Genomic DNA, 25,850 nt, shown 5'->3' on the forward strand with positions numbered 1-25,850 from the left:
CTGAGCAGCAGCCTGGCATGGCGACCGGGCCAGGTTTGCATGGAGGATGGCTGGGAGCCGCTGCATGCCCAGCCTCTGCATGCCCAGCCTCTGCAGTCAGACACAAGTTCACAGCGATACGTATGGCAGGAGTACGCTCATGATTTGCCCCCCGTATATCACTTGGGCTTTCAGTCTGGATCGTAAGACCCAAGCGTATGTGTGCGATGTCCTATCAGCTTACCAAAACTTATGAATCTGTATTGCCTGCAACTCGGGAGCTGGTGTGTTTCTACTAATACTGCTTTGGCAATTGGCTTTAATTTTTTGTGAAATCTGGTGTAGTTGTTTTAAGGCAAATGTACCATGAGCTGGACAAACTGGGAGGATGCTCTTTTCTGCCGTGCTTTTGTATGGTAACAGAAACCTCACTGCTGCTGCGCAGTGATGGCAGTTACACTGCCCAACCCCAGAGATATTACAGAATTCAAGAGGGGAGAACACCTATAGATTATTTCTTTTTTTATGTATTTTACTTTATTTGAGGTAAAGGAAAGTGCTGGTATAAAATAGCCTTTCAAATAGGGCAGTCATTTACGTGCTGTGTCAGCAATATGTCTGAAAGAAAAGGCATGCTCCGTAACCTACATTTCAAAGGTCACAGTGCTACTGCTCCAGGCTTCTGAAAATCACAGTTCGAGCCAGCAGCATGGCCGGTTTGAAGATTTGGTCTGTTTTGCTTGTTATACTACACCATTTCTGTCAAAGATGTATCCCAAGTGGAATTTCAACACATGTTGAAATAGGTAAGACATGCTCAATATGAGTTTTCGTGTCTTTTGAGTTGCTTGGGAAGAGAAGTAAATTCAGATTCAGCTGGAAAGCGAAGGGAGGAAATAACGTTAAAGTAATGAGCATTCTACATAATTTAAAAAAAAAAGTGAATAACACATAAGATAGATGAGTAGTTTGGTTTTGGAGTTTGAAACTTTACTGGTTTTATAAGCAAAATGCTTGAATCGTTTTGGTTGCGTATTTTTCCGTCTTCTGAAACAGGCATTATGTAATTGGAATGTTTGTGAGTCTTACGCAGACAGGGTTTGGTGTTGGAGAAAGAAGAGGAATACTTTACCCAATTTAGAGGATTGTTATATTTAAACTAGAGAATAACATTTGTGGTAGTTCTGTTTTCAAATCGGCGTGTATTAATTTTGTCATACCTGCATAAAATAGATAAAATGCTGTAATGTGTTTGTGTTTATGACTAACATCATGAAATTTTTGTTCTATGTGTCTTTCTGGTAGGTTGCTATCTGTAGCCTGAACAGCCTAGATTTGTAGAGAATGAAGGAGAGATCTAAGTGAACATCAAAGTGGGGAAATATTTCTGTTGTGAATTTCTTGTTTGCATGTGTTATTTTTAAAATCTGATTTCTGCTGTAGTTCTTGCAAGAACACTCGTGGGTAGTGTGAGGTTATTCTGAAATGTTTACTCATAATAAATTGACAGTTTTAGTTGTTTGTCCTTCTGTTTCTGATTCTAAATCCGTTGCTTAGATAGTAAAACATATGACGTCGTGTCTATTCAGGTAATCTTCTCAGACTTCAAGTACTGAATACGTGCAGCTTTGAACAAGGTAAAGGCTGGGATTATTCATGGCATTCGAGACTGAGAGTATGTTCCCTTACGGAGTGTTGTACCCTTGGTCAGCATCCTGCAACCATTTGCTTTTCCTAACAATATGTCAAGAAACCCATAGTAATCAGTAGAAGTCACGCTGCCTGAGGTTAGGCAAGTGCGTACATCTTTGCAAGCTCGGGGCACTAATTACTGAGTATGAGCTTCTGAAAACTTGAAATAACAGATTTAGTGAAATAGTGTATTTGCAAGAAATCTACAAAGACAAATGAGAGCTTACGAATCTGTCCCAAAGCAGTCATTTTTTTCTCTAATCAAGGAAGCATATTGCAGAAAAGCTGCATTTATATACTTTAAAGCTCTTGGTTGCTACAAAGAGAAACAAGAGCTTACGGATCTGTCCCAAAGCAGTAATTTTTTTTCTCTAATCAAGGAAGCATATTGCAGAAAAGCTGCATTTATATACTTTAAAGCTCTTGGTTGTCTGAGGAGTAGTGTGTACACTGAACTGTTGGGTCAGAGTTTACAATGAATTTTGTCCGTTTGGAAACAACATTAAACTGGGCTCAGCTCTGATGCTGCTAAAGTCAATGCTTTTGTTAATGTGCAAATAGAAGTCCATGATGATAAGATACTGAAAAGTTATTGCCAAATCCAAACACTGAGTATTCCAGGGAAAAAAAAACCAACCAACCAAACAACAAACTGTAGAAAGGAACTCCTCCAACTCAAAACCAGTACTAAAGTCTATCCTGGACAGACTTCTGAAAGTACTTTTAAAAGGGTGAAAAGCTCTGCCTGTTCAAAATGTTGATCATGTTCAGTGTGCGTGGGCAGAGCTGTGCTGTGCCCTACTTGCCATGGCCTTGTTGCTGGAGGCAGGTCTGAGTGGGGAGGCTCTTTCCTCCCAGGAGCTCCCCTCAGACCCACGGGGCTCTGTGAAACTGTGGGGATCCAACATAAAATTTGTTATAAAAAGCGAATTTGTAGGACCTGGGCCCACGAGTGATGAGAGAAGTTGCGGGGGGGAGATGGGAGACAGAAAAAGCAAACTGCCAAACTGACACTCTCCCACACTGGAAATAGAGATGTGTGTTGAAATGGCTGAACTTTATTACAGACCTTTTTTTATTATTATTTTTAAGTTCTTCCTGTTTTACTCCTGAAAGTATCTTAACATATTTGTATAAAGTGTGTAAAATTCAAAGTAAAAGATCGTTCAAACCCACAGAGTTTTGTCTGGGTCTTATTCCAGAACGAGAGTAGATTCTTTTTGTGATGTGATTTATTTGGTAAAGATCAAAATAAATTCAACGTATTCTAGGTTATCTTGATCAGTCTTAGTTTGTGAATAGCTTCAAGTGAGGAGTAAAACAGAAGGCAAGATGATAACCCATGTGTGCAGTTTCAAACGAATAGTTTTAGGTGCACTGTTGGGCATTTTTAAAATTGTGTTAATAGATTATCTCTGGACTCTAACATTAATTAGAAGGAGACTTCATTAAAAAAAAGTGGTGTCAGTTTGTTTCATTCTCTTGTTAATGCTTGCTCAATAAATATTTTGGCAGTAAGAATGTCTGCCTATTCAGTGAATACACAGTATTATTTACCTTGCTGGCTTTAGATTTTTGTTGGTTTTCATGCACGTTAAAAATTAATCAAACTGTTAAATGCCCGCGTTGATTCCCGAGGTGCCTTTTTCGATGTTAAGGGCAACAGTGAAACTTAAACACAATTCAAGTGGGTCCTTCCCAGCTAGAACTTTATGATCCGTACTCTGTACGTGCCGGGTGTGATCGTGTCAGTTCACTGCCGTAGCGCAGTTCTGGACATGGGGAGTTCCTTTTCCTTGCGATTTCAGCTTTGGTGGTCAGTTTGGGAGCTGGGGATTAGAGAGCGACTGGTGAGACCTCGGTGCCCAGATGTGCCACAGAAACAGCATTTCCTTCTTAGCTCCCTAGGTGAGAAAACACACCCTCTCACGCTGTGCTGGTTTTGGCAGGGATAGAGTTAAAGTTCTTCATCCCAGCTAATATGGGGCTGCGTTTTGGATTTGTGCTGGAAACAGCGTTGATAATTCAGGGCTGTTTTAGTTACTGCTGAGCAGGGCTTGCACAGCATCAAGGCCTTTTCTGCTCCTCACCCCACCCCACCAGCCAGGAGGCTGGGGGTACACAAGGAGTTGGGAGGGGACACGGCCAGGACAGCTGACCCCAACTGACCCAAGGGATATCCCATACCATATGATGTCACGCTCGGCATATAAAGCTGGGGGAAGAAGAAGGAAGGGGAGACGACATTCAGAGTGATGACGTTTGTCTTCCCACGTCACCATTAGGTGTGATGGAGCCGGGCTTTCCTGGAGACGGCTGAACACCTGCCTGCCCGTGGGAAGTGGGGAATGAATTCCTTGTTCTGCTTTGCTTGCATGCATGGCTTTTGCTTTACCTGTTAAACCAGCTTTATCTCAACCCATGAGTTTTCTCACTTTTATCATTCCGATGCTCTCCCCCATCCCACTGGGGGGGCGACTGAGCGAGCGGCTGGGTGGGACTTAGTTGTCAGCTGGAGTTAAATGATGACATACAGGTACAGATTTTTTTGAGAAATCATGTTTCATGCAGCTGTGCCACTTGGCTTAGGTATGACAATGTGGTGTATTCTGGTTTTGATAATGCTTCTAACAAAACATGGGCCTGGCCACAGTACCTATAAATCAATACTTCAATATGTTGTTTTTCAGCACATAGAGCTCTGGAATTTTTCATTAAGCGTGAAGGGAATGTTAATTATAGACAGGTAGGAAGCATGTTATTGCTTAATTGTGTACACTTTTCTTCTGAATGTCTTTCTGTCTTCTTGCTTTTCTTTTCTTTATTATTTCTTCTTAGTAATATGTGTGTAAATATTGTGCCCAGACTGTATTTTTACCTTTTTTGTTGAAAATCATTTGACTCCTTCTGGATACTATTACAAATATGTAGCAATTCTAATAACATGTATGTACTGTGTGTGGTTTCTTGCATGTTTTCCCATCTTCTTAAGTCATACCCTCTGTGAGTAGTTGTGTTAGAAGACTTGGTAGAGGACTTTTGAAAAAGAGATTTAGTAAACATAAGTACAGCAAAGTGACACCAAGGTTTTGAATTTAGTCCCCCACATATTTCATTTAACCAATTTCCGATTGATGCAAATAGCTTTTTCTTTCATGGCCTATATCCATCAGAGCACTGTAAGCAAGTGGACAATTTTCATAAACACACAAACAAAACGCATATGTATTTTGTGTTTAAAACATTTCAACATCCTTTAGGACAATGTAAAAGAGGACCATTTTATATAACTTGATCTTTTATCAAAATCAGAGATCACTCAAGGGAAGTATTCATGTTGTCCAACAGCTATGCTGTGATTCAGAGGATGGAAGTTAGCAGCCCAGGTTTCATGTCTAGTCCAAGAGGAGGAAGACACCTTCACAAGGTGACTTCACCAGGATCTAAGTTAGGTCATATAAATAGTTTCCTAAGTGGCCTTTCAAATTACAGTGTATACTGATCAGTTTAGTTTCACTTACAAGGATTTTGGGGTGGGGGGGTAATGATGGGGGCTGATGATGACACTGAAATAACATATTTTCGCAAGATAATAGTTGTATCTTGCTGGATATTTAAATTTTATCTTTGATATTGGAAGTAAACTCTTGTTTTCATGCTGTGTAATAGCATTCTGATTCCTTTTTTCCCCATCTTTTTCCCAGTTGTTACTAAACCACCAAGATGCATTTCAGGCTGGGAGTATTTATCCTGATGCCTTTTATCCTTCAATCTGCAAAGGCGGTAAGAAAAGCTTTATAAGTCCAGTATTGTAACAACTGTATTTTTATGTGAAAATCCTGTAGAATTTAGTAGGGTTGAAAATAGTTATGTTGTAAGAAATGAAATATGGCCAAAAATACCTTCCTGCAAAAACATCTACCATTTTTGTAAGTATTTTGAGCTTTTTTGTAGAACTTCATAAGAAAATAATACATTTGAAAATGTTTTTAGAAAGTAACTTTTGGGTAAATGTAACTATTTAATGTGTAGGGCAATTTGATAGAAGGATGCTGTTAGACTAAATTAGGTCAGATTACTGAGTACTGTCTTGGGGAGAAACTGAGAGGACAAAATCATCTTTTTTTCTAAGTCTTAGGAAAACCCTAGAGCTAATTTCTGTATTAGGAAGTATTAGTTTCTATCAGATCAGTCACAAAGATGACAGGAAAATATAAAAAAACCCCACAAAACCAAAATAACGTAGGACTTGGTGCAAGGGGGGAAGTGTTAGTAACATCCCAGTGTAAAGCCTTTCGTTTCTAGACTGCTGTATTTTGCCTTTTACTGGTTCCTGTTTGAAATTAATGTCAGTTTTGCTCCTTGCAGATCTAAAGACTGCGCTACAAAATTAGCACCCTGTGGCAATGCCTGTAAAAATGTATGTCTTGGCTTGCAGGTGGTCTCCTGATTTTTCAGCTCTCATAGGTCAGCTCTTGATCATAATCAGCTTCTCCAGCAACACTGGAGCTATAAAACAGCCAGCTAAGTCTTGCTCCAGGATATTTGCTACCGAAGTGGTAAATCTGGATAGGGAGCAATTAGCGAACGGGAAAAAGACAGCCTGTCCTCCAACAACAAACTATTAGGGTGTTTAGGCAGGTACCAGAGACAAGGCAGTGATACCTAGTTTGTGTGAGGATATCTGGCCAATTGATTGTTGAGATCTTACTGAAAGTCTAAAGTGTTGGAGGTGCTTTATTTTAGTGGGTCATGCAAATTCTGATCCATTAAATTCAAAGTGTTCTTAGGTTCTTTGATTTGCCTCATCTTTTACATATTTTTAAGCTGAGTGCCAGTGCTTCCACTTATCTCAGTATTTGTTTTTCCTGCCTCAAACTGCAAAATCCTTGTTTGTGTTTGCAAGGACGTTTTCCCCATCTTTTCTCATCGCCTGCTCTACTTAAAGTCTTAAATCACACGGTGGCAGCTAGACTTGTCATTGTTTCTCGGTCGCAGGTTGTTGATGCTGACTGTTGTTTATGCCAACTACAGGCTGCTTGGTTTATGTCATGATAGACAGGTTGCCCCATCTGGGTTGCCTAAGGGTGGATCTTCTCTGGTGTTACGTTGTGGCGCTCAGTTAATTTCCAGCTTGCCCCTCTCCTCTGGCATTTAGTACTGGTTTTGCCTCCCGTCACTCACCAGGTTCCTGGCGTTCTTCCTGGCTCTTCTAACATCTTGTCCCAAACTTCATTCTCACTTACCTTGTTTTCAGGACTGATGTTCTCCTGGGATTTCTTGAATTTCTATCATCTACCTCATATTTCCCTTCTAACAGTTTTGACTTCTGCCTTATACCAGGCCAGTGATAAGAGTCTGTCTGTTTGCAGTCTCCAGCCCACATTCCTTCACTAAAATTGGTGTCCATCTTGCCTTGTTTTACACTTGGACCGCTTGTCAGTAGTCTCCTTAGTCAATGTAGAAGAAACAGGTACCTCTGCAGATCTGAGCTGTTTTAACTGTGTGCCTCTAGGTCAAGAACAAAGCCATCCCGACTGCTTTTCCAGGCAGGAGACGAACTTAGAAGTCAAAGTCTACTCTAGCAAATCCCATCTTTATGTTACCTAGTTCAACTGCACTGTAAAATGTCAAGAGACCACGAGGTGACTCAATCACCCACAAAGTTTGTTCTCTCCATTTCAGCATTTAATATAGCTTAGTATTCTGCAGTTTCACAGTTCTGTGTGAACAAACGCATATTCTTCCTCCAAGTGTATTGATGGTCTGAACAATCTATCTCCTGCCTACCTTCTTCCCTCTTAGAGAATTTAATATTGTGCTGCTTGGTCTTTTCACGTCAGCATCACTTTGCCCTTAGCTTTATGTAGGTACAAGAAATGTTTAGGCAAGGTCGCTGTTAGATCCTACATAATCTCTTCTGTGTAAATCCAAGTGAGAGTAATAATTGATGCTTCAAATGAAAACCTAATTTTTCCTGCTTTCCTCTGCCCTTCTGCTCCTGAATTGACTGTATCTTGGCAAGTTTGCCTTTCTGTTGAAAATGATGATGATGACAAAGCTCTCCTCCACCCTGTGGAAACTGATACCCATCCCAAAGCGTGATATTTTGAGTTGGCTGCCATGCCCATCAGCTTTTATGCCATGAAATTTGATGCGTTCATTTAGTTAACAACTTTTCTGTCAGCTCTCTTTATCCTCCCCACTTGGGAGGCAGTTTCTCATTGTACTGTGCCTACTCACAGGCACAGAGAAAGGGAGCAGGCAGAAAATTTTCAGGTGCTTCAAACCAAAATCATAGAAGGTAAATCTAGTATCTCTTTTGACAGTATAAATCATATAAAAATACATCTCCTTTGGCTCTTCTCATATAAGTGGATTGCAAAATGTATCATCTATACAATATGAAATCGAACAAAAGTCTATGTGGTTTTTTATGGAGAAAACCTTTTTCTTTTTTTCCTTTTTTCTTTTTTTTTTTCACCCCAAAGAATAAATCAAATACTGATATAATTTTATTGCAATAGGAATATTCCATGATGTATCTGAAGACACTCACTGGTCACCATTTCTCAATGCAAGTATTCACTACATCAGAAGGAATTATCCTCAGCCTTGGGAAGAGGTAAGGAAATTTCATTAACTTCTGACTTTGCTTTCGACTGTTTTCTTCACCTTCAGTTGTGTTGCAATTTCATCCTTTGGGAAATGTAGAAAAAATACAAGTTTTTAATTTAAAGTCTCCGCTGATATAGGAAAATTTGAAATTCTGTTTTCATCTTTACCAGACAAAAAAGTTACGGTTTCCATATAAAGTCTATCAGTTATCTCTAGTGTGATCTGGTGCTTACGATACATCTCATAGGTCCGAACTTTCAAATGTGATTGTTTGTCTTGCGTTATTGGTTGAGAGTTTGCCATGTGAATACCAGATGTCCTTTAGAATTCTCACTTGTAAAATATTGGACTTAGTCCTGATTTGCTCGTTTATGGTATATGAGCTACATAGGAGGAAAGGAAAAGCAAATTGTCAAAAGTGAGAATGATTTTAAAGGTAACATTGTCTGCCTGCCTTCTGACTGACCATTGGTCATACTGATCTTGTGAACTATTAACCTTGGGAAGTATAAATTCGTCAAAAACTATGATTCAATTACAGATTTTTAAAAGACCTCTGGAACTTACACAGAAGTCTCTTTTGGAGAAACGAGGTTTATTTAATTCTGATAAATTTATTCCAAATAACTTTTCTGTTTGTAGGAATAAGATGAGTGATTTCATACCTGGGCTTTAATCAGGTACTTTTACAGTGATGAGCAGTTGCACAGGAATGTCTTTCTCTCCTCTGTGTGCCTGCACAGCACCCATGGTGGGAGAGGGGATTCACTCCTTGAAAGTGGAAGTGTTTGTCCCCAGTCCAGAAAAACACTTTAGTACACATCTAACTTGAAGTACACAAGTTGTCCTGACATCAACCATGTAATTCTATGGCCTTGGACTGTGTGAAGTGCTTAAAGGTTATCAAGTCACAAAAAGTGACTCCAGCATCAAGGAATGAGTGGTCAACACTTTCATAGAATCACAGAATGGTTTGGTTGGAAGGGCCCTTAAAGATCATCCAGTTCCAACCCCCCTGCCATGGGCAGGGACACCTTCCACCAGACCAGGCTGCTCAAAGCCCCATCCAACCTCGCCTTGAACCCTTCCAGGGATGGGGCATCCACAACTTCTCTGGGCAACCTGTGCCAGTGCCTCACCACTCTCACAGTGAAGAATTTCTTCCTTATATCTAATCTAAATCTACCGTATTTCAATTTAAAGCCATTGCCCCTTGTACTATCACTCCATGTCCTTGTAAAAAATCTCTCCCCAGCTTTCTTGTAGACCCCTTTAGGTACTGGAAGGTTGCTAAGTTCTTGGATTGTAAGAGTTTCTCACCTACTTCCTTGTATAATGCGCTTAACATAAAATGCTTACCTCTTCTTAAAGACAGGAGTAAAATTACTGACATTACTACAAGTGGATTGTTGTTGTGTAGGCTACAGAGAAGCTGGTGGCTTTCCTGTTTGGAGTTGCCTCACATATGGTGGCAGATGTTAGCTGGCATAGCCTGGGCATTGACCAAGGATTTCTGAAGGCCATGGGAGAAGTAAGCCTGTATTATTTTATTTATTGATATAACTGGATTTACTGGAATTGATAGCTTAGCTTTGGACTCTGGTGGGGAGGGAAGAGAAACGCTGGAACCCTGTTTGAGGAAGATTTTCAGAGAGAAGTAATGTTGCAAACTCCATAAGAACAAAGTTGGTCAGGTTTGGGACCTGTAAACTTCAGAGCTGCTTGGACGATTTGTTTTTGCTCATATGTTTGTATGGAAGGATGAGTAAAATGAACAGACAGTTCCCTTGTTTTTCTTTTTCTCCAGATTGATTTTCATGGTTCATACTCAGAAGCTCACAGTGTTGGCGATTTTGGTAATGTTTCTGTTTGCTGATCGTAGATTCTTCTATGAGAATAACTAGTACTCTTCAAAACCACGGCGGGTGATTCTGACTCTTACCCTGTGCAGTGCAGGAGCCAAGAATGAGTCATATAGACACTGTATTCTCACTGTCCCACATAGCTTGCAAAGCCCTGCTATACCTGTCCTCGCGCTCCATGTTTCAGGAGATGTGATAGGGCATATGGACCCTTATATTAAAGCCAAAACACAGGCTGAAGGATGCTAAAGTTTAAATGGAGTCACTACTGTGATTTTAAATTTTACATTTTTCTTATTCTCTGGGAGTATAAAATATGCAGCATACTTTCAGGTGAACCATTTATGTATTCTAAATATAGAGCTGGAGGATCTACCATATAAAGATAGATAGCATAGCCATAGATAGTTTCATCCATGCTGTTATCCATGATAGATACTTAATGGGTTTGGTTTGTTGGGCTTTGTGGTTTTTTTTTTTCATTCTTCCATCTGCAGGAGGAGATGTATTGAGTCAGTTTGAGCTGGACTTCAGTTATCTCGCATCAAATTGGTAAGATAATGAGTTACCTTCTGTAATAATTATTTTTGCTTACTCTGTATACTTACTGTGTTTTAGCAAAATGCTGTCCTTCTTTATCTTTCTGTCAAAAGAAACCCTTGCGGCTATTGGAATTTTTCTGAGTTTAGTATTCCTTATATGCATATTTACTGTTCCCTGACATGAAAAACTGGAAGGACAGAGGAAAAAAGAGTTTTACGTTTAGGAACACAGCAAGAAAAATTATATTATTTGTCTCTGAAGGGAATTATGAGTAATTATATATAAAATAATCAGTGAAAAATGTTGGCTGGGATGTCTTAGCCATTAGTTAAATAACTCAGTTAAATAAATCTCATTTAGATTTCCATTTAAAGTTTTGGAAGTTGAGGTTGTTTATGATTATAGATGCTGTGGAATTCGGACAGGTTTTAAAAGCATAAAAAGAAGCAGCAGTTTTAGATATACACAATTTTTTTCCTCACAGTTTTTAACTGAAATAAAAAACTCACACGCCTTTTTTTCTGCTGATAAAGTAGGTCATTTGCATCATTTTGTTTAAGTAGGATGTAGTTCATCTACTTGTAGAAGGCACAGTTCATTAATAAAACTCTGTCCCAGCTGTGGGAAATGTCTGTTTGGCTAGGAGTAGATCTGGCACAGCGGACAGCTGGAGGACATCCTCCAAGATTGTGTGGTCACCAAACAAGGGAAGCAGTGCAGGGAGTGTGGAAACTCCACCAGCAGTAGCCACAGGGGAATGGTTCTACAGGTTTCTGACTTTGAACCTAAACAAGAGGAAAGTGGTGTGCAGAGAGTAACTGCACCTGCAATCCTGGTCTTTCTGGCTTTTGTAAATCTTCGTGATCTTCTATAGGCTTTTGAAGTTTAGAATATTTTAAAGCAGGCTATTGTTATTACAGAAACTGTGATCTTTTATTAGGTGATATGGAAAATCTCTTGTTGTGATACCTTTGTCTTGTTTTTAGGTATGTGCCTGTCAAAGACCTAGCAGCTATCTATAAGGAATTTTATGGAAGAGAGGTCATAACTGAAAGCACAATTGCTGACTGTACTTACCTGCTGTTTCTTGAACTGTAAGTTGAATAGCTTTGGGTTTTCATAAGTGAAACATACGTAGGAAAACTGTGATTAGCCTATTTGAAATGCCTTATGCGTCGAGGCCAGCAATATAGACTCCCTACTAGACCCCAGAATCATAAAACACATGAATTTTTTTTTAATGCTAGAATACAAATTTGGACAGCTTAATGGCTGTTAAATTCATTATTACACCACAGATCCAGCATCTTAGCTATTTAATGTGTTTACGCATTTAACGTATTTATGCCTATTTATTTGAGAACAACCGTGTCTTCAAGTACCATTGCATTGTGGCATGGTAGAAATATAATTCTCATGTACTGAAGTAGTGTACATACCTAAATAGATGGCTTACCTATGTTTTATGTAGATGCTTTCAAGTCCAAGAATAATTCAAAAGGGACTTTTGATGTCTGGCAATGCCTGCTTTTGAATATCCTAAACAGCCTAGCTATATGCTTTATTTCAGTTAATTACCAATAGTCACGCAGCATTTACAAACACTGTGAATCCCTCCAAATTAAGGGCAGCAATAAAGTTAATATCATTACTTCTCACATTACAGCTTTTAAAAATATATTAACAACCAACAGGGAAATTTAATGATTTGCATAGTATTTACCATACAGAAGCCTTGAAAAGAACTGTTTAAATAATGAAATATTTTTAAATGAAGCAAAATTATTTCTGAAGAATTTTTTTTTTTCCAGGCATGGAGAAAGGCTTGCTGTTGCCAAGGTTGGTTTTCTGTTTTCTTTGTAAAAATGAACGTACCACCTGAAGACAATGTAATCCATCTTACTAAGTATGTTCTTTGTCTCTTAGCTTTTTCCAACATATGCTAGTAAATCTCCATTTCTGGTGGAGAAGTTCCATGAGTATTTCCTCGGAGGAGTGGATGACATGGCATTCTGGACAAACAATATTTTTGAGCTGACGAGCCATATGCTACAGAACGGAACCAGGTATATGTGTTTCGTGCTATATGAAATGCAGTAGTCAAGTTCTGACAGCCATTTAATTGTTCTTCTGAAGGTATGTTCTTTCCTAGAAGAGGTGCTGAGCTTTAAATCCTCATTTGGACAAAGGGATTTCTGTGGCTGTCTTTTACCCGTATGCACAGGATTACATAGGCCTTGGGTTCACATTTGTTACACGTTCACGCTCCTTTCCCCAAGCAAGGTTCTGGCATGCCCAGCTGATACTCAACAAAGAAAATTTGGGGCATTATTTAAGACATAGTCAAGGGCTTGCTTAAATGTTGCACAGCCATGCCCCGAGGTTCTACCTGGCCTGGCAGTCTGAGCTGTGGCTGTGGCTGCACCTTCTTGTGTCATCAGCCAGCAAAGATGTCCCTTCCTAGGGAAGGTCAGGTGTTGCCTTCAGACCTTAAGGCAAATAGGATTAGTAAGAGTATATATTCTAGTGTTGGAAGCTCAGGCTTGTACTCAGAATATTGTATTTTTATAGTTCTAGCCTTGTACTGCTCTGTAACAAGTGTAACCTTACTGTAAATAACGTTATAAGACCAACAGTGGCAATTAATCCAGCCATTTACATGGAAAATTTCACTGCAGCTATTTTAGGAAGTGATGTTTGAGATACAATATGACATTATCTGTTGTCTTCCTTGTTCCGGAATGGCACTGTCGTTAGAAGTGCTTTGTATTAATAGAAGTAGCAGGACACGTTACAATAAGTTTCCTTTAAGAGTTATACAAAGACATGTGAGGTTCACATAGAACCTTATCGAGGTCATTAAAATAAATATCATAAGGGGTTTCTAAGGATTATAATGATGCTCTGATTTTGAATAGGCAGGGTTTCTTGAGAAAACTGATGACTTCTAACAGAGGAATCAGCAAGGATGAAAGTTGTATTTTTAGTTTCACTTCCATTGCGGGAAAAATCTTTTAAATGCATTCTGCATATTTCTTTAGTGGCTGCTTCCTGCCTGAGAACCCTCTCTTTATAAACTGCACAAGGGAACACAAGGAGAACTACATGTAAGTATAGCTCTGAAGGTTCAGAGATTTACTGATGAAAGGAGAGTCTTCTGCTAATGTGGACAGTGAGCTATTGAAAATTAGAGATCTTTTGGTTTATCGTTTTGTGTGTGAATTTGAGATTCTCTTAACATGAATAAGTAAGCTTCGTATAGGGGAACTGTGCAGAACCTAGGAGAGACTTTTACTTTCCAGCCTAAGAACAAGAATAATTACCTAGCACTCGAAGTGCTAAGTCTTCACACCTAATTTGGTTATCACTCTTTGTTCCACTAATCATGAAGCTACTGATTCACGTTTACCCTTACCATAGCTAAATTCTCTCCTGACTTATGTAAAGAAATATGGAACTCAGCTGTTTGGAGCACAAGTGTATGTATTCCTCTAGCAAACATCTCAAGAGAAGCCAACCTAACTGGCTGACAGCTCCATTTATATGTGGGAGAAATGGCCACCTGATTGCATGCAATATGTTTGCTTCTCCTAGCTTTGTCACAAAAACCCAGCTCATTAATTCAGTTACAGTAATTGTTATTGCTGCCTTCTTTATTTTAGCAGAAACAAACAATCAAAACATGAACGTCACAAGAATACAACTTCTTTGCTTACAAAAACACTTGAAAAGAATATAAATTATACAGAGAGAGGAGTTCACTTCAACATACAGTCTTGGGCAACGGTAAGTGAGAAGTGACAGATGTATCAGGTAAAATTCAGCTCTATAAAATTGTTTTAATTTCTGTCTGAAATGCTGCGTGATGGAGCAGGGTCTCTGGCTGTTAACAGTAGCCTCTGACTTCATGGGGATTCCAGCGCCATTGTTAATATATATATACATCATAAATATTCAATTTTTCCACTTTGCTCATTGTACAGTGAAGTTAAAACACATCTTGCAATACCAAAATGACAAAAATATATCTTCAGTATTTACACTTTAGTATTTACATTTTACAGAATCATATGATCACTTTTTGGGGTTAAGAAGTCCCAACAAAGCATAGCAGTGAACAATTAGCAGTGCTCAATTTAGGGCACACAGATTTTTGTCTCTTTCTAAAATGGTGCTTATCACCTGAGTCAGAGTCCACTTAAATCAATATGGTAATCTCCACTGTTGGTGACTTGGTTTTTGAGGTGCTCCATAATGTTCTAGAGTTTCAGCCTGTGTTTTAACCATTCTTGTGTCTCTCTCTTATTTTTATTTCAGAATTCCCTCCACTTGATAAACCGTGCTTTTGCAACCAGTGTCTGGAGAGCATTAGCAGCTGCACATCAGAAGTCTTCTAAGCACATCTCCAAGCCAGCAGCTTCATATTTTTTGACTTCACCCTATGCTAGACTTGGATGGTTGGTAATTTTTTTTCTTCCCACCTCCCTCTTACTTTCTGAAAATTTTGAGTACCCACCAAAATATTAAAATTTATTTCTTGGATAGTCTTTAAAGGTGACAATCCAAATCAATTAGTGGTACAAATCTGGCTGAATGGCTTATATTGGCTGGCTAGAACAACAAGTTGACCCATAAGACCTCTCTTTCAGACGTTAGCATAAACCTCTTTTTGCTGGTACTGAATAAAACTGTCTCAAGAGAAAAATTTCCATTCAGATGTGAATTCTAGTCAGATAACCTCTTTCTTTGGCAGGGTTGTCTTGTCGGTTTTTTTACCTTCTCTCCTTAGTGAAGGAGCTCCATGCTCTGTGTGTGATCAAGCTCAGAATGGAAGGAGGGAAAATTAGAACCAACATTGGCTCTAGTTCTGAACAGTATAGGAACATTGTTACCTTTTTTTGGTTATTGGTTGATATTTGCACAGAATGAATTGTCTGTCCCGAGTTGATCGCTGTTAGTGCCTAGCGAGTGTTCTTGGAAACACTACAAGACGAGTAGGGAGTTCAAAGATAGATTCAGGATGCAGAAAGAGGCATATTCTCTTTCCTTGCCAGAGAGGTTCTAGCTTGACCTGCAACGGGGAAGAGTAATAAAATAAATTTGCATTGCTGCTCATCTTGCTTTATTTCTTCTGACTCAAAAATCGAAGATTTAATTCTTGAGTTTACATCACACCAGTCAAATTAAGAGTAGTTAGTTCTTTTCTCTCCACACTTCCTCTCTGAGCTCCAACATGTTACCGAGACCTGTAATCCCTTTGCTTATCTACTCTTAAGTCCACCAGTTAAATCAGAGGTTCAGTTAAAAAGGTACTTAATTTCATCTTTTGTATTCTGTGTCATATGCAAGCAGCCCTTTTTCGTGCTCCTTGCTCTGATTGCTCTCAGGTGCCTTGTGTCAGTAAGTAAAAAGCAATTCCTACAGATCTCAGATGCATTAATGGAAGATGACTCTTCAAGGCTCTGTTTTTATTTAATTCACGAAAACCAAAATCAAATATATAACTTGAAAAATACTATGTAGATTTTTACAAAAATAGATGGGGAAAGACAGATCTTGGTTTACCTGAAAGAAGTAAAAGTATTTATTTTCTGCTAATGTTACGGCAGTCTGGAAATTAATGCTGTGTTTTGGTTGACTCCCGTGCTGTACAGGGCAATGATCTCAGCTGACCTCAACCAGGATGGGTGTGAAGATCTGGTGGTTGGAGCACCAGGGTACAGCACATTGGGCCATGTTCAGATAGGACGGGTGTACGTGGTCTATGGCAACCAGTCAGGTTTGCCACCAGAGGACATGGATCTAGATGAGAAAGCTGACCAAGTACTACAGGGTCATCAGGTGAGGGGTCAAGTCAGATTTTTGTCACATAATTTTTTTTGCCTGAAAATGTGGTCAATTTTGACTGAGCGACAGTATCATTAACATGTTTGAGGATTATTCCTGAAGCACCCCTGCTGGTAAAAGGGTGTCTTTTCAAGAAAAATAACCATTACTTAAGTCACAGGACCAATTAAAGCAATGGTGATTTGTAGGTTCACTTTTATTACTGTGCCAGATAAGTGGGTATTAGAACGTAATTTGCCTTTGAATAAAACTGAGGTAGTATCTCTGTAAGCCACAGTATAGCTCATTTGGGTCCCGGCATTTAAGAAAATACTTCCTTTTTCATCTAAAATTATTAATTCAATAGAAGTTTCAATTCCTTTGAAGCTACATTTTTTCATTAATTGATAACTTCTCACAAAACCATTGTTTGTCTTTACTAAGAGTACGTATTATTTTAAAAAAAGAGGAAACTGATTTGACATGATGGTGACTGGCTTGTAACTGAGAAGCAGGAGCAAATGATCTGTTTGAGTAATAAAGATGATCCTCTGTACAAAATATCTTTATTCGCAAAGAAGAGAAAACAGAGAGATGAGATACATTTCCTTTTAATCTGTTTCTGTGGTTATAAACTGTGGAGGAACAGTTGCTGCCTTCTTACAGAGTGTTTTAGTGGTTCACAGCTATAATGCTGTTAACAGGAAAGATCATAAGCTTAACATCAATGTTGCACTAGGCTCAGAAGAGGAAATAGCAAAGTAGTGCCATATTGTGTTCAGTTATCTTACATTTTAACACCTCCACATCCTCAAACAGAACAGTTGACTCTGAGATAGTATATTAGTATGACAGTTATTACTTGGGAGAACAGGGATGCTAAGAAAATCTTAAGAATTGTTGGGATAGATTTTTGTCATTTCTGTTTTCAGATCTTCCCTGTGCTGTGATTGCAAATGTGCATGAAGTTTTGATGGTTTTGTCTTGAAAATGTCTGTTATTTTCATGAAAGCAATCCCTTTTCTTTTAGCCTTCAGGAAGATTTGGTTCTGCCTTGGCAGTCCTGGACTTCAATGTGGATGGAGTGCCAGATCTGGCAATTGGAGCACCTTCTGTGGGATCTCAGTTTCTCACCTACAAAGTAAGACACACACATGGATTTGTTGGGGCGATTTCCCTCCAAACAGAACATTTTTATTGACACCTATTTTTTTGAAGTGTGAGATGAGAGGGAGAATTTCTGTTGTTGCCCAAGGTAATGTTGTAATTTAAACACAAAAGGTTTATAACCTTTGTGGGTACTTCGACTAGAGCAATGACAGCTATCTGTATTTCTCTTTCAGGGGCCTTTTTGCACATTAGAAATCCAAATCAGATTGCACCTTTACAGCACTGATGTGCTGGAAATGTAAGGAGCCATTCACGAAATACAAGTGTACCCTTTATATTTAGGAACAGAGAGTCTGGAACAGACCTCCTGGGTCAGTTAGCCTTGTCATCTGCTGTCACCGGCCAACAGACGATATCTAAAATGCGATATAAACACAGACACACTTGCTAAAATAATCAAGTTACAGAGGCGTAATGACTTGCAGCTTACCAGATAAGCCCGCATAATGGTCCCTGAGTATTTTCATCCCACATGAACTGAGAGGCAAAACGTTTTGGTTTAAACCACATCCATTAAGCTTAAAACTCTTCAGAATTTCAGATACTAATTTAGCTGCCTAAATAGGAATTTAAATGCTTTTATGTAGACCCACTAGCTTGGAAAATTGCATGCATCTTTTGTGCAATGGTACTGTATGCCATTGCATTAAATAATAATGAACAAAATTTGAGCCACTTGAATGTGTGTATAGCAAATATAAATATACAGCATACTGTCCTTACTCCTTACCCACAGTATGATGAAAATGGACTTCTCTGTACTTCTCTAGGTTGTTGCCTGGTTATAGCAGTACTCGTTACAGCATGAGTATTCTGAGGTTTGGGGTGGAAAAGACAGTCTTATGAGAAGGCTCTGAGAGGAAAAATGCATTAATATATTAATAACCCTTGCAGAACTGTTTCACTCCTTGTGCTTTGTCTGGGATTTCATACTTGTTGCTGACATGCAGGTGCTCTCATGCTGTGTTTGCTTTTCCTGTTGTTTAGGGTGCTGTCTACATCTATTTTGGCACTGAGGGAAGAGGCTTGGCATCTCAACCAAACATTACCATAACTTGTCAGGTATATTGATCAGGCTAACACAGGGCTACACAAGCAGGATGCGAAATAAAGGGGAAAGGGGCTTATGGGCTTAAAAAAAGAAGGTTAAAATCAAACTTGTAATTGCAAAGGAATTAAGAGTGATGGGGGTGGTGCAAGCAGGTGCTTGCCTAGGTTGGCTGGATGTAGGAAAGACATGTGTACTCCAGTGCAGGGGAGGCAGCAGGGTGAACAGAAAGATGCATAGCCCTCTCAAAAAAAACCAAAGAAAACAAAATTGAAGTCAGAGAGAGGGAGGGTAATTTGATCAGAAGCAGACAAAGTTAGCTCTTTAGAAGTAAATTGCTCTATTTTGTTACAAAATTGGTGGTTTCAGTTCCATTTCAGGCTTAAACTAACTGTTTATTGCAGTATTCCTACTGTAATCTTGGTTGGTCCCTCCTGGCAGCTGATGTTGATGGAGATGGAAATGGTGATCTGGTTGTGGGCTCTCCATATGCGCCTGGTGGTGGGCAGCAGAGAGGATTTGCGGTTGCATTTTACTCTTACTTCAACAGGAGTGACGAAGGTAAAATTTATTGAGTAAATTAACCTTCCCATGTTTTATGTGACTGTTCATTTGTTCCTAGTTAATCATAGGATAAATCAGGTTTGAAGGGATCTCTGGAGGTGTCTAGTTCAACCTCCTACTCAATAAAGGAACAGCTGTGAAGTCAGACCAGATTGCTCAGGGCTTTATCCAGTTAGGTCTTCAAAACCTCCAATGGTAGAGATTGCACAGCCACTCTGGGCAGCTGTTCAACTTCTTGGCTGTCCTCAGAGAGGAAAAAAAAGTCTTGTTACAGCCAGTATGAACCTCTCTTGTTTCAGCTTATGCTTGTTGTCTGTTGTCCTCCTGCCATGCATAGTGAAGTCGGAGGCACAGAAGGCACGGAGGACCCCAGGACACTGGGAAGAGCCTGGCTCTATCTCCTTGTTAACCTCCTCATAGGTACTGGCAGGCTGCTGTTAGGTCCTCTCAAAACCTTTTCTTCTCCAGGCTGAGTAAGTCCCAGTCCCTCAGTCTCTGCTCACAGCACAAGTGCTCCAGCCCCTGACCATCTTGGGGGTCCTCTACTAAATTTGCTCCAGTTTATCAACATCTTTCCTGTTTTGTGGGGTCCAAAACTGAACAATGTATTATAGGTGTGGTCTAGGGAGGAGTAAAGGGGGAACAATCACTTCTGTCAGTCTCTTTGCCATGCTTCTGCTTATGTAGCCCCTGGGATGCTGTTGGCTGTCTCTGCTGTCAGAACCTCACACTCAGCTCTCTGCCACCAGGATCTCCAGGGCATTTTCCACACAGCTGCTCCCCAGCCAGTCTATTCCCAGCCTGTATCGCTGCAAGGGCATCTCCTTTCCAGGGGCAGGGCGTTGCATTTGTCCTCTCTGAATTTTGTGAGGTTCCTGTCAGCCTGTTCCTTCAGCCTGTCTGGGTCCCTCTGAATAGTAGCCCTGCCCTCAAGTGATAGCCCCCCACAGTCTCCTGTCATCCACCAGCTTCATGAAAGGGCATGTTGTTGCCTTCTCCAAATAATTTATAAAAGTGTTTAACAGGATGAGTCTAAAGATAGACCCCTGAAGCTAACTGTTCAGCTCTGGGGCCTCCAACACCAGAAGGGCATGGGACCTGTTGGAGCGAGTTCAGAGGAGGCCACGAAGATGATCCGGGGGCTGGAGCACCTCTCCTGTGAGGACAGGCTGAGGGAGTTGAGGTTGTTCAGCCTGGAGAAGAGAAGGCTCCAGGGAGATCTTAGAGCAGCCTTCCAGTACCTAAAGGGGCCTACAAGAAAGCTGTGGAGGGACTTTTTACAAGGGCATGGAGTGACAGGACAAGGGGCAATGGCTTTAAACTGGAAGAGGGAAGATTTAGATTAGGTATTAGGAAGAAATTCTTCACTGAGGGTGGTGAGGCAGTGGCACAGGTTGCCCAGAGAAGTTGTGGATGCCCCATCCCTGGGAGTGTTCAAGGCCAGGTTGGATGGGGCTTTGGGCAACCTGGTCTGGTGGAAGGTGTCCCTGCCCATGGCAGGGGGGTTGGAACTGGATGGGCTTTACGGTCCCTTCCAACCAAACCATTCTATGGTGATTCGGTGATGAAGGCACTCCACTTGTCACGGGTATTCAGAGTACAGCCCACTAACCGCTGCCTTCTGAGGGTGATCTTTTCAACCAGGTTTTTCCCATCTGGTTGTCCACCCATCCAGACTGCAATGTCCCAGCTTGGATACAAGAACATTGTGGACACAGTGTTGAAAGCCTTGCTAAAGCAATGAATTCAACTGTATATTGGTGGTACCAGAGTGGACTCACTGGTCTTCCTTGGAAATTTGCAAACGTACCTCAAAAGATGAAATTTTTTCATTCTGTGTCCTCAGTCATGTGGCTGAAGAGGAAGGCAATGCTACAAGTGAATACAGCTAATGAGTACAGGTGGTGAGGATTGTTGTGAATGAGGGAGGAAAGGACACATATGGAGCTAAATAAAGTTAATAGGGGTTGGGCAGGATACACAGGTATTCAGAGCTTTGTCAGAATCATGTAAGTGAGATTTCCAATAACGCTTAATTTTTGTAGCTTATTCTATTTCATGTAAAATTAGAAACCACAAAGAAAATGGGTTTCAAAACACTACAGACTGACATTTTGGCCAAACCAAAACCCAGAATGAATTATTTTAATTAAAGCCAAAATTATTTAAATCTCCCCCACCCACCACCCTAGAAGAATTACAAGTTCTGATAAACAGTTTCAATGTTGTCCTATCCTTAAGAAGGAGTCACTAGTTCAGGGCAGGCTTTACTGATAGCTTTCATGTACTCTGTGTAGGCTGTTGCAAGGATTTAGAAGCAGGCTATGTTGACTAAAGGCTTTCGTCAGCCGGTACAGTTGCAGACTGAGCAAGCGAAGTTAGCAATAACTGACGCCATATCATGGATGGTGTAACTTTGCTTATAGAAACTTGTTGTTGTAGGATGAATCGGTGGAGGATTGCTAACAGATTTTTCTATGCCAGGGTACACCAAGATTTAATTCGTATTTTTCTGGTCTGTTAGGACTTCTGTCAGTACAGGATGCCAACTGGATGGTGAAGGGGGAAGAAAACTATGCTTGGTTTGGATTTTCACTTGACAGCTGCCAACTGGAGAACATAACATTACTGCTGATCGGTAGCCCTACGTGGAAGAGCTGTGCTGGGTGTGTATATAGTATGCAACTTGCTCTCTCCTCCATTCCGCCCTACTTCTACAATGTTTAAGATTTGTAATAGATTAGACTTCCAGCTTTTCAGGAAGTTTCCTCTTTGTCCTGCTTAGAATATTTTTATTAAATTCATATTTTATGCCTTCACCCTTCCTCATGAAGTGAGAGGGGTCTTTAGACCCCCTGTAGAGAGGGTCTTTGTTATTTAGAGACATTTAAGAATTTCTTGGGTTTTCTTGGGGAGGGGAGAGGGGACACAGAAATGCTGGCAGGTGAGCACACCTAAAGTAATCCTATAGATAGCATTTACTTTGAGATAGCATTTTTAAAAGCAAACCAAACACAAAAATGTATTGGGTGATAAAGAAGTGGATAGACAGACCAAGTCTGTGCTCTAAATGTTGTGTAACTACTTAGAACAAGCACGGGAATTAGTAAAATAGAATTTGGTAGCCACTGTTATTCGAAACTAAAAGGGGAAAATATTTGAAGAGGAGCAATCCTAGCTGAATGTACAAAGATATGTTGTTACATACAAATATATTTTGCATTGTAATTCAAGCTGCAATCCCTTCTCATCGGATGTCAGACAGAGCGTTGGGAAGGTCTATGGGTATAACCCACCAAGCACAAAGCGCTGGTTTGCAGTGACTGGAGACAAGGTAGGGCTCCATCTATAGTATGAGACCTTATGATTTATTTGAAGTAAGGTGACATTCTGTAGAAATGACAGAAGGGTTTTCAAAATCTTAACAGGCAATGGGCAGAATGGGTTTGTCTCTGGCCAGTGGTGTGATGTCTGTGGCTGGAATCACAAGGACGGTTTTGGTGGTGGGTGCACCTACTGCAGGTATGTCCTGAAAACTGGAAACCATTTCTGCTTTGAGATGTTTGTGTCTGTATGACCAGAGCACAGATACAAAGCTAAAAGTTAGAAAAAGGATCTTTAAATTGCCATGTAATGAAAAAAAAAATTAGAAATAATCACTGTTACCACCTGCAAGTGCCTTACATGTCTAGAGTCCTCTCTACTATGCCTCAACTTCAATGGGGTATTTTCCTTCCTTAAAATTAGCTTAGCAGCATTACTACCTCACATTATTTATGTAGCCGTGATTTCCTAGTAGACTGCATATTTCTTGGAACTAATACAACACAGTATTTTGTCCTTGCTCTGCCAGTAGGCAGTAAGAAATTAAGAAAGTCAAACAAAACTTAGAACTCTGTCTTTAATTTGAACGCATTTTTCCCCTGGTACTATCGCCATAGTTTGTTTCTAGATTGTTTCTATGCTCATGAGTGTTAATGCCATATAACATTTGATCTTGTTCCATAAATGATACTAATTTTGTCCATGTTATGTAATGCTAGTATTACCTGCTGTCAATGTATTGCAAGTATTAAGCCTGAGTTCCTATATTTGATGCTCAACCTCTGTTACTTTTTTTTTTTTTTCTTTTCCCCAGATAGCCTGTCTAGGATTTCATTTATATCCTCAGTGCTTCACCAAGCTGGACTGGCTCTGGTATACGATCTGACAGACAGCACCAAGCCATCTTTGCTCAGCACATTCAGTGGGGACAGGAGGTTTTCTCGCTTTGGTGGAGATGTATACTTAAGTGACCTTGACGATGATGGACTAGGTAAAGCTTGATGAATCTAAATCAGAGGTAAAATGTTTTACTTTTGGCAGCAGGAAGACTGGTCACCTACATATTCACACAAGCGCTAAACACGTTCCGCTTCCTCAATTGACTTGTACCAGTATTCCATCGTGCCTCGTGGGGAGGCATCTCTAAAATCCCAATCAGAAGCAAATCAGTCAGAAATTGAAACATTTTAACTGTCATCATTAATAGGAATTGTGGCATCTAGAGGTATGTAAATGCCAACTCTCTTGTGTTTGAGTTTAATATTCTTTCACTTCTGATGTGTTATGTCATCCTCGTAATATTTGCAGATGAAATGATTGTGACATCCCCACTACGGACCAACGGTATCACTACCATACTGTTTGGTGGGGCAGCTGGCCGTGTTTACATTTACAACGGAAAGCAAGCATCCTCAGGGAATGTGACAGGCCACTGCAAATCATGGATATCTCCCTGTCCTGAAGACTGGGTAAGAAAACATAAAAGTGAAATCAGGACATGAGGTCATAATGATAGTGAATTAATTACATCCAGTACAAATATCTAGTGTGTTCTGACTTGGTTTCAGAAAACAGAAGGTTTACTTATGTTTCTGAATCTGTGTGATTTGGCTCTTCCTCTTCATTCTTGAATTACTTTGCTGTTTAGGAGCCAGGGTTATTGCACTGGTCTTCTACTCTCCTAGTGTGGTTCTCTCCACTGACTTTTTATTTTCTCTTTTTTTTTTTCTTCTTCAGGCACAGTATGTCCTGATTTCTCCTGAGGTAAACAACCAGAAAACAAACTACTGAGAGAAATTAAAAAGTCCCACTTTAAAAAAACTAACAGCATTGTAACAAGCAATGTTATTTTACAGGAACTATCAAGATTTGGGAGTTCTGTTATCACTGTGAAATCTGAAGGAAAGGTGAGAAAAATTACTGTTGTCGGTTGCTTTGTAACATCTTTCTACCTCACTTGCATATACTAGCCAATACCTCACATACGTACCTTACTCGTTTGCAGAAGTCTTAAGTGCTTTACATAGTTACTTAAGTTTTAAGTCACCCTCTGAACCAATAATTAAAACCTTTTTATAGGTGGATGAACTATGGAGTTGCCAAAATGTTGGCACCCGACACTTGAATTGAAAGAGATCACTTTAAAACTGCCTGAAATTGAAACTACTTACGCAACCTTTCAGCAAACTCCTGGTAAATCAAGTGTAGGTGCCGGCTGGCTTTACTGTTCATGCCAGCCTGTACGCAAAGTGGATGCTCAGCTGTGGAGTAAACCAGGCACCGAACCACCCCTCTCATTTAATATTTACAGGCTTGCTGTCCTAGCTATCACTTGCAGTGAACGCTGTTCATATGTCAAGTATTTCCAAGCATAGAGAGGGTCAGTTCTTACCTGAATGATTTTGGGTGTGTTTGTGTACCTGTTTCTCTTTGTTTCCCTCGGATTTTTAGGCAAAAGTCAATCCCTGTTTGTATGATGCACTGAGAAACCTTTTTTTTCAGCTTGAAGGTTACTTAATGCTTGTTCAGCTGAGGGGAGTCCAGTGTTCTGCTTACTCTGACATAACCTGTGTGAGAACCGAGGTTCTCTGTGTGAGTACTGAGGAAGCCTCAGTACTAAGCTGAGGAGGTGTGCGACTGGTCTTCAACAAACGGTCTTTGACTTCTTGCTCTTAAAACGTGCAATGGAGAAATACCTGGAAATGTAAATGCTTCTAAACTAGGTGAGAGTGCATAATCCAACACCTGAAACGCAGGCACCGCCGATGGTTTCTGCATGAATGCAAGTGAGGCTGTTCTCCAAGCAGTTGTGTTCCTTTGCTATAGCACCCACCCAGTCCGCACTCCAGCTTCATCTGTATTGATCTTACCCCTGAGAAACAATTTATATTGGCCAGAGATTTATTTGACTCATTTCAGCTTCTTCCAGTTCCCTAAAGGAAGGAAAGTCCGTTTGCCAAATTGTTTTGTTAACTGCTGTTCTGATGAGGTGGGTTACTCTCTCGTCTCTCCTCATCACGTTTCTGTATGATACTACTAATATGGACAAAATCTGGTTTCCATTAGGGAAGTTTAAGGCAATCGTGCACCTGCAGTTACATTTTCCTAACCCTTGGTCTGTATCTCCGCAGAAAGAAGTCGTAGTGGCAGCGGAGAGAAGTTCGGCGAAAGCTCGACTTGGTGGAAGGCTTTTTGTCTACTCGCTCTTAAAAAGTTCACGGTAG

At 40.1% G+C, this 25,850-nt stretch overlaps 1 protein-coding gene across 1 annotated transcript; it reads left to right on the forward strand.

Annotated features, from left to right (window-relative positions):
• The first annotated feature begins 688 nt into the window (after positions 1 to 688).
• Positions 689 to 25,850, forward strand: GPLD1 (glycosylphosphatidylinositol specific phospholipase D1). Its single transcript, XM_009707775.1, has 25 exons — positions 689 to 785; positions 4,362 to 4,417; positions 5,376 to 5,454; positions 8,199 to 8,296; positions 9,710 to 9,820; positions 10,097 to 10,145; positions 10,649 to 10,703; positions 11,681 to 11,788; positions 12,506 to 12,533; positions 12,621 to 12,760; positions 13,736 to 13,801; positions 14,360 to 14,480; positions 15,012 to 15,151; positions 16,349 to 16,535; positions 17,551 to 17,661; positions 18,678 to 18,752; positions 19,143 to 19,299; positions 21,827 to 21,968; positions 22,537 to 22,636; positions 22,731 to 22,824; positions 23,441 to 23,617; positions 23,935 to 24,095; positions 24,364 to 24,390; positions 24,483 to 24,533; positions 25,758 to 25,850. Exons 1-25 carry the CDS (start codon positions 689 to 691, stop codon positions 25,848 to 25,850), a joined length of 2,523 nt encoding a protein of 840 aa, XP_009706077.1.

This window comes from Cariama cristata, unplaced genomic scaffold (assembly GCF_000690535.1).
Source record: "Cariama cristata isolate BGI_N322 unplaced genomic scaffold, ASM69053v1 scaffold1089, whole genome shotgun sequence".
NCBI lineage: Eukaryota > Metazoa > Chordata > Aves > Cariamiformes > Cariamidae > Cariama > Cariama cristata.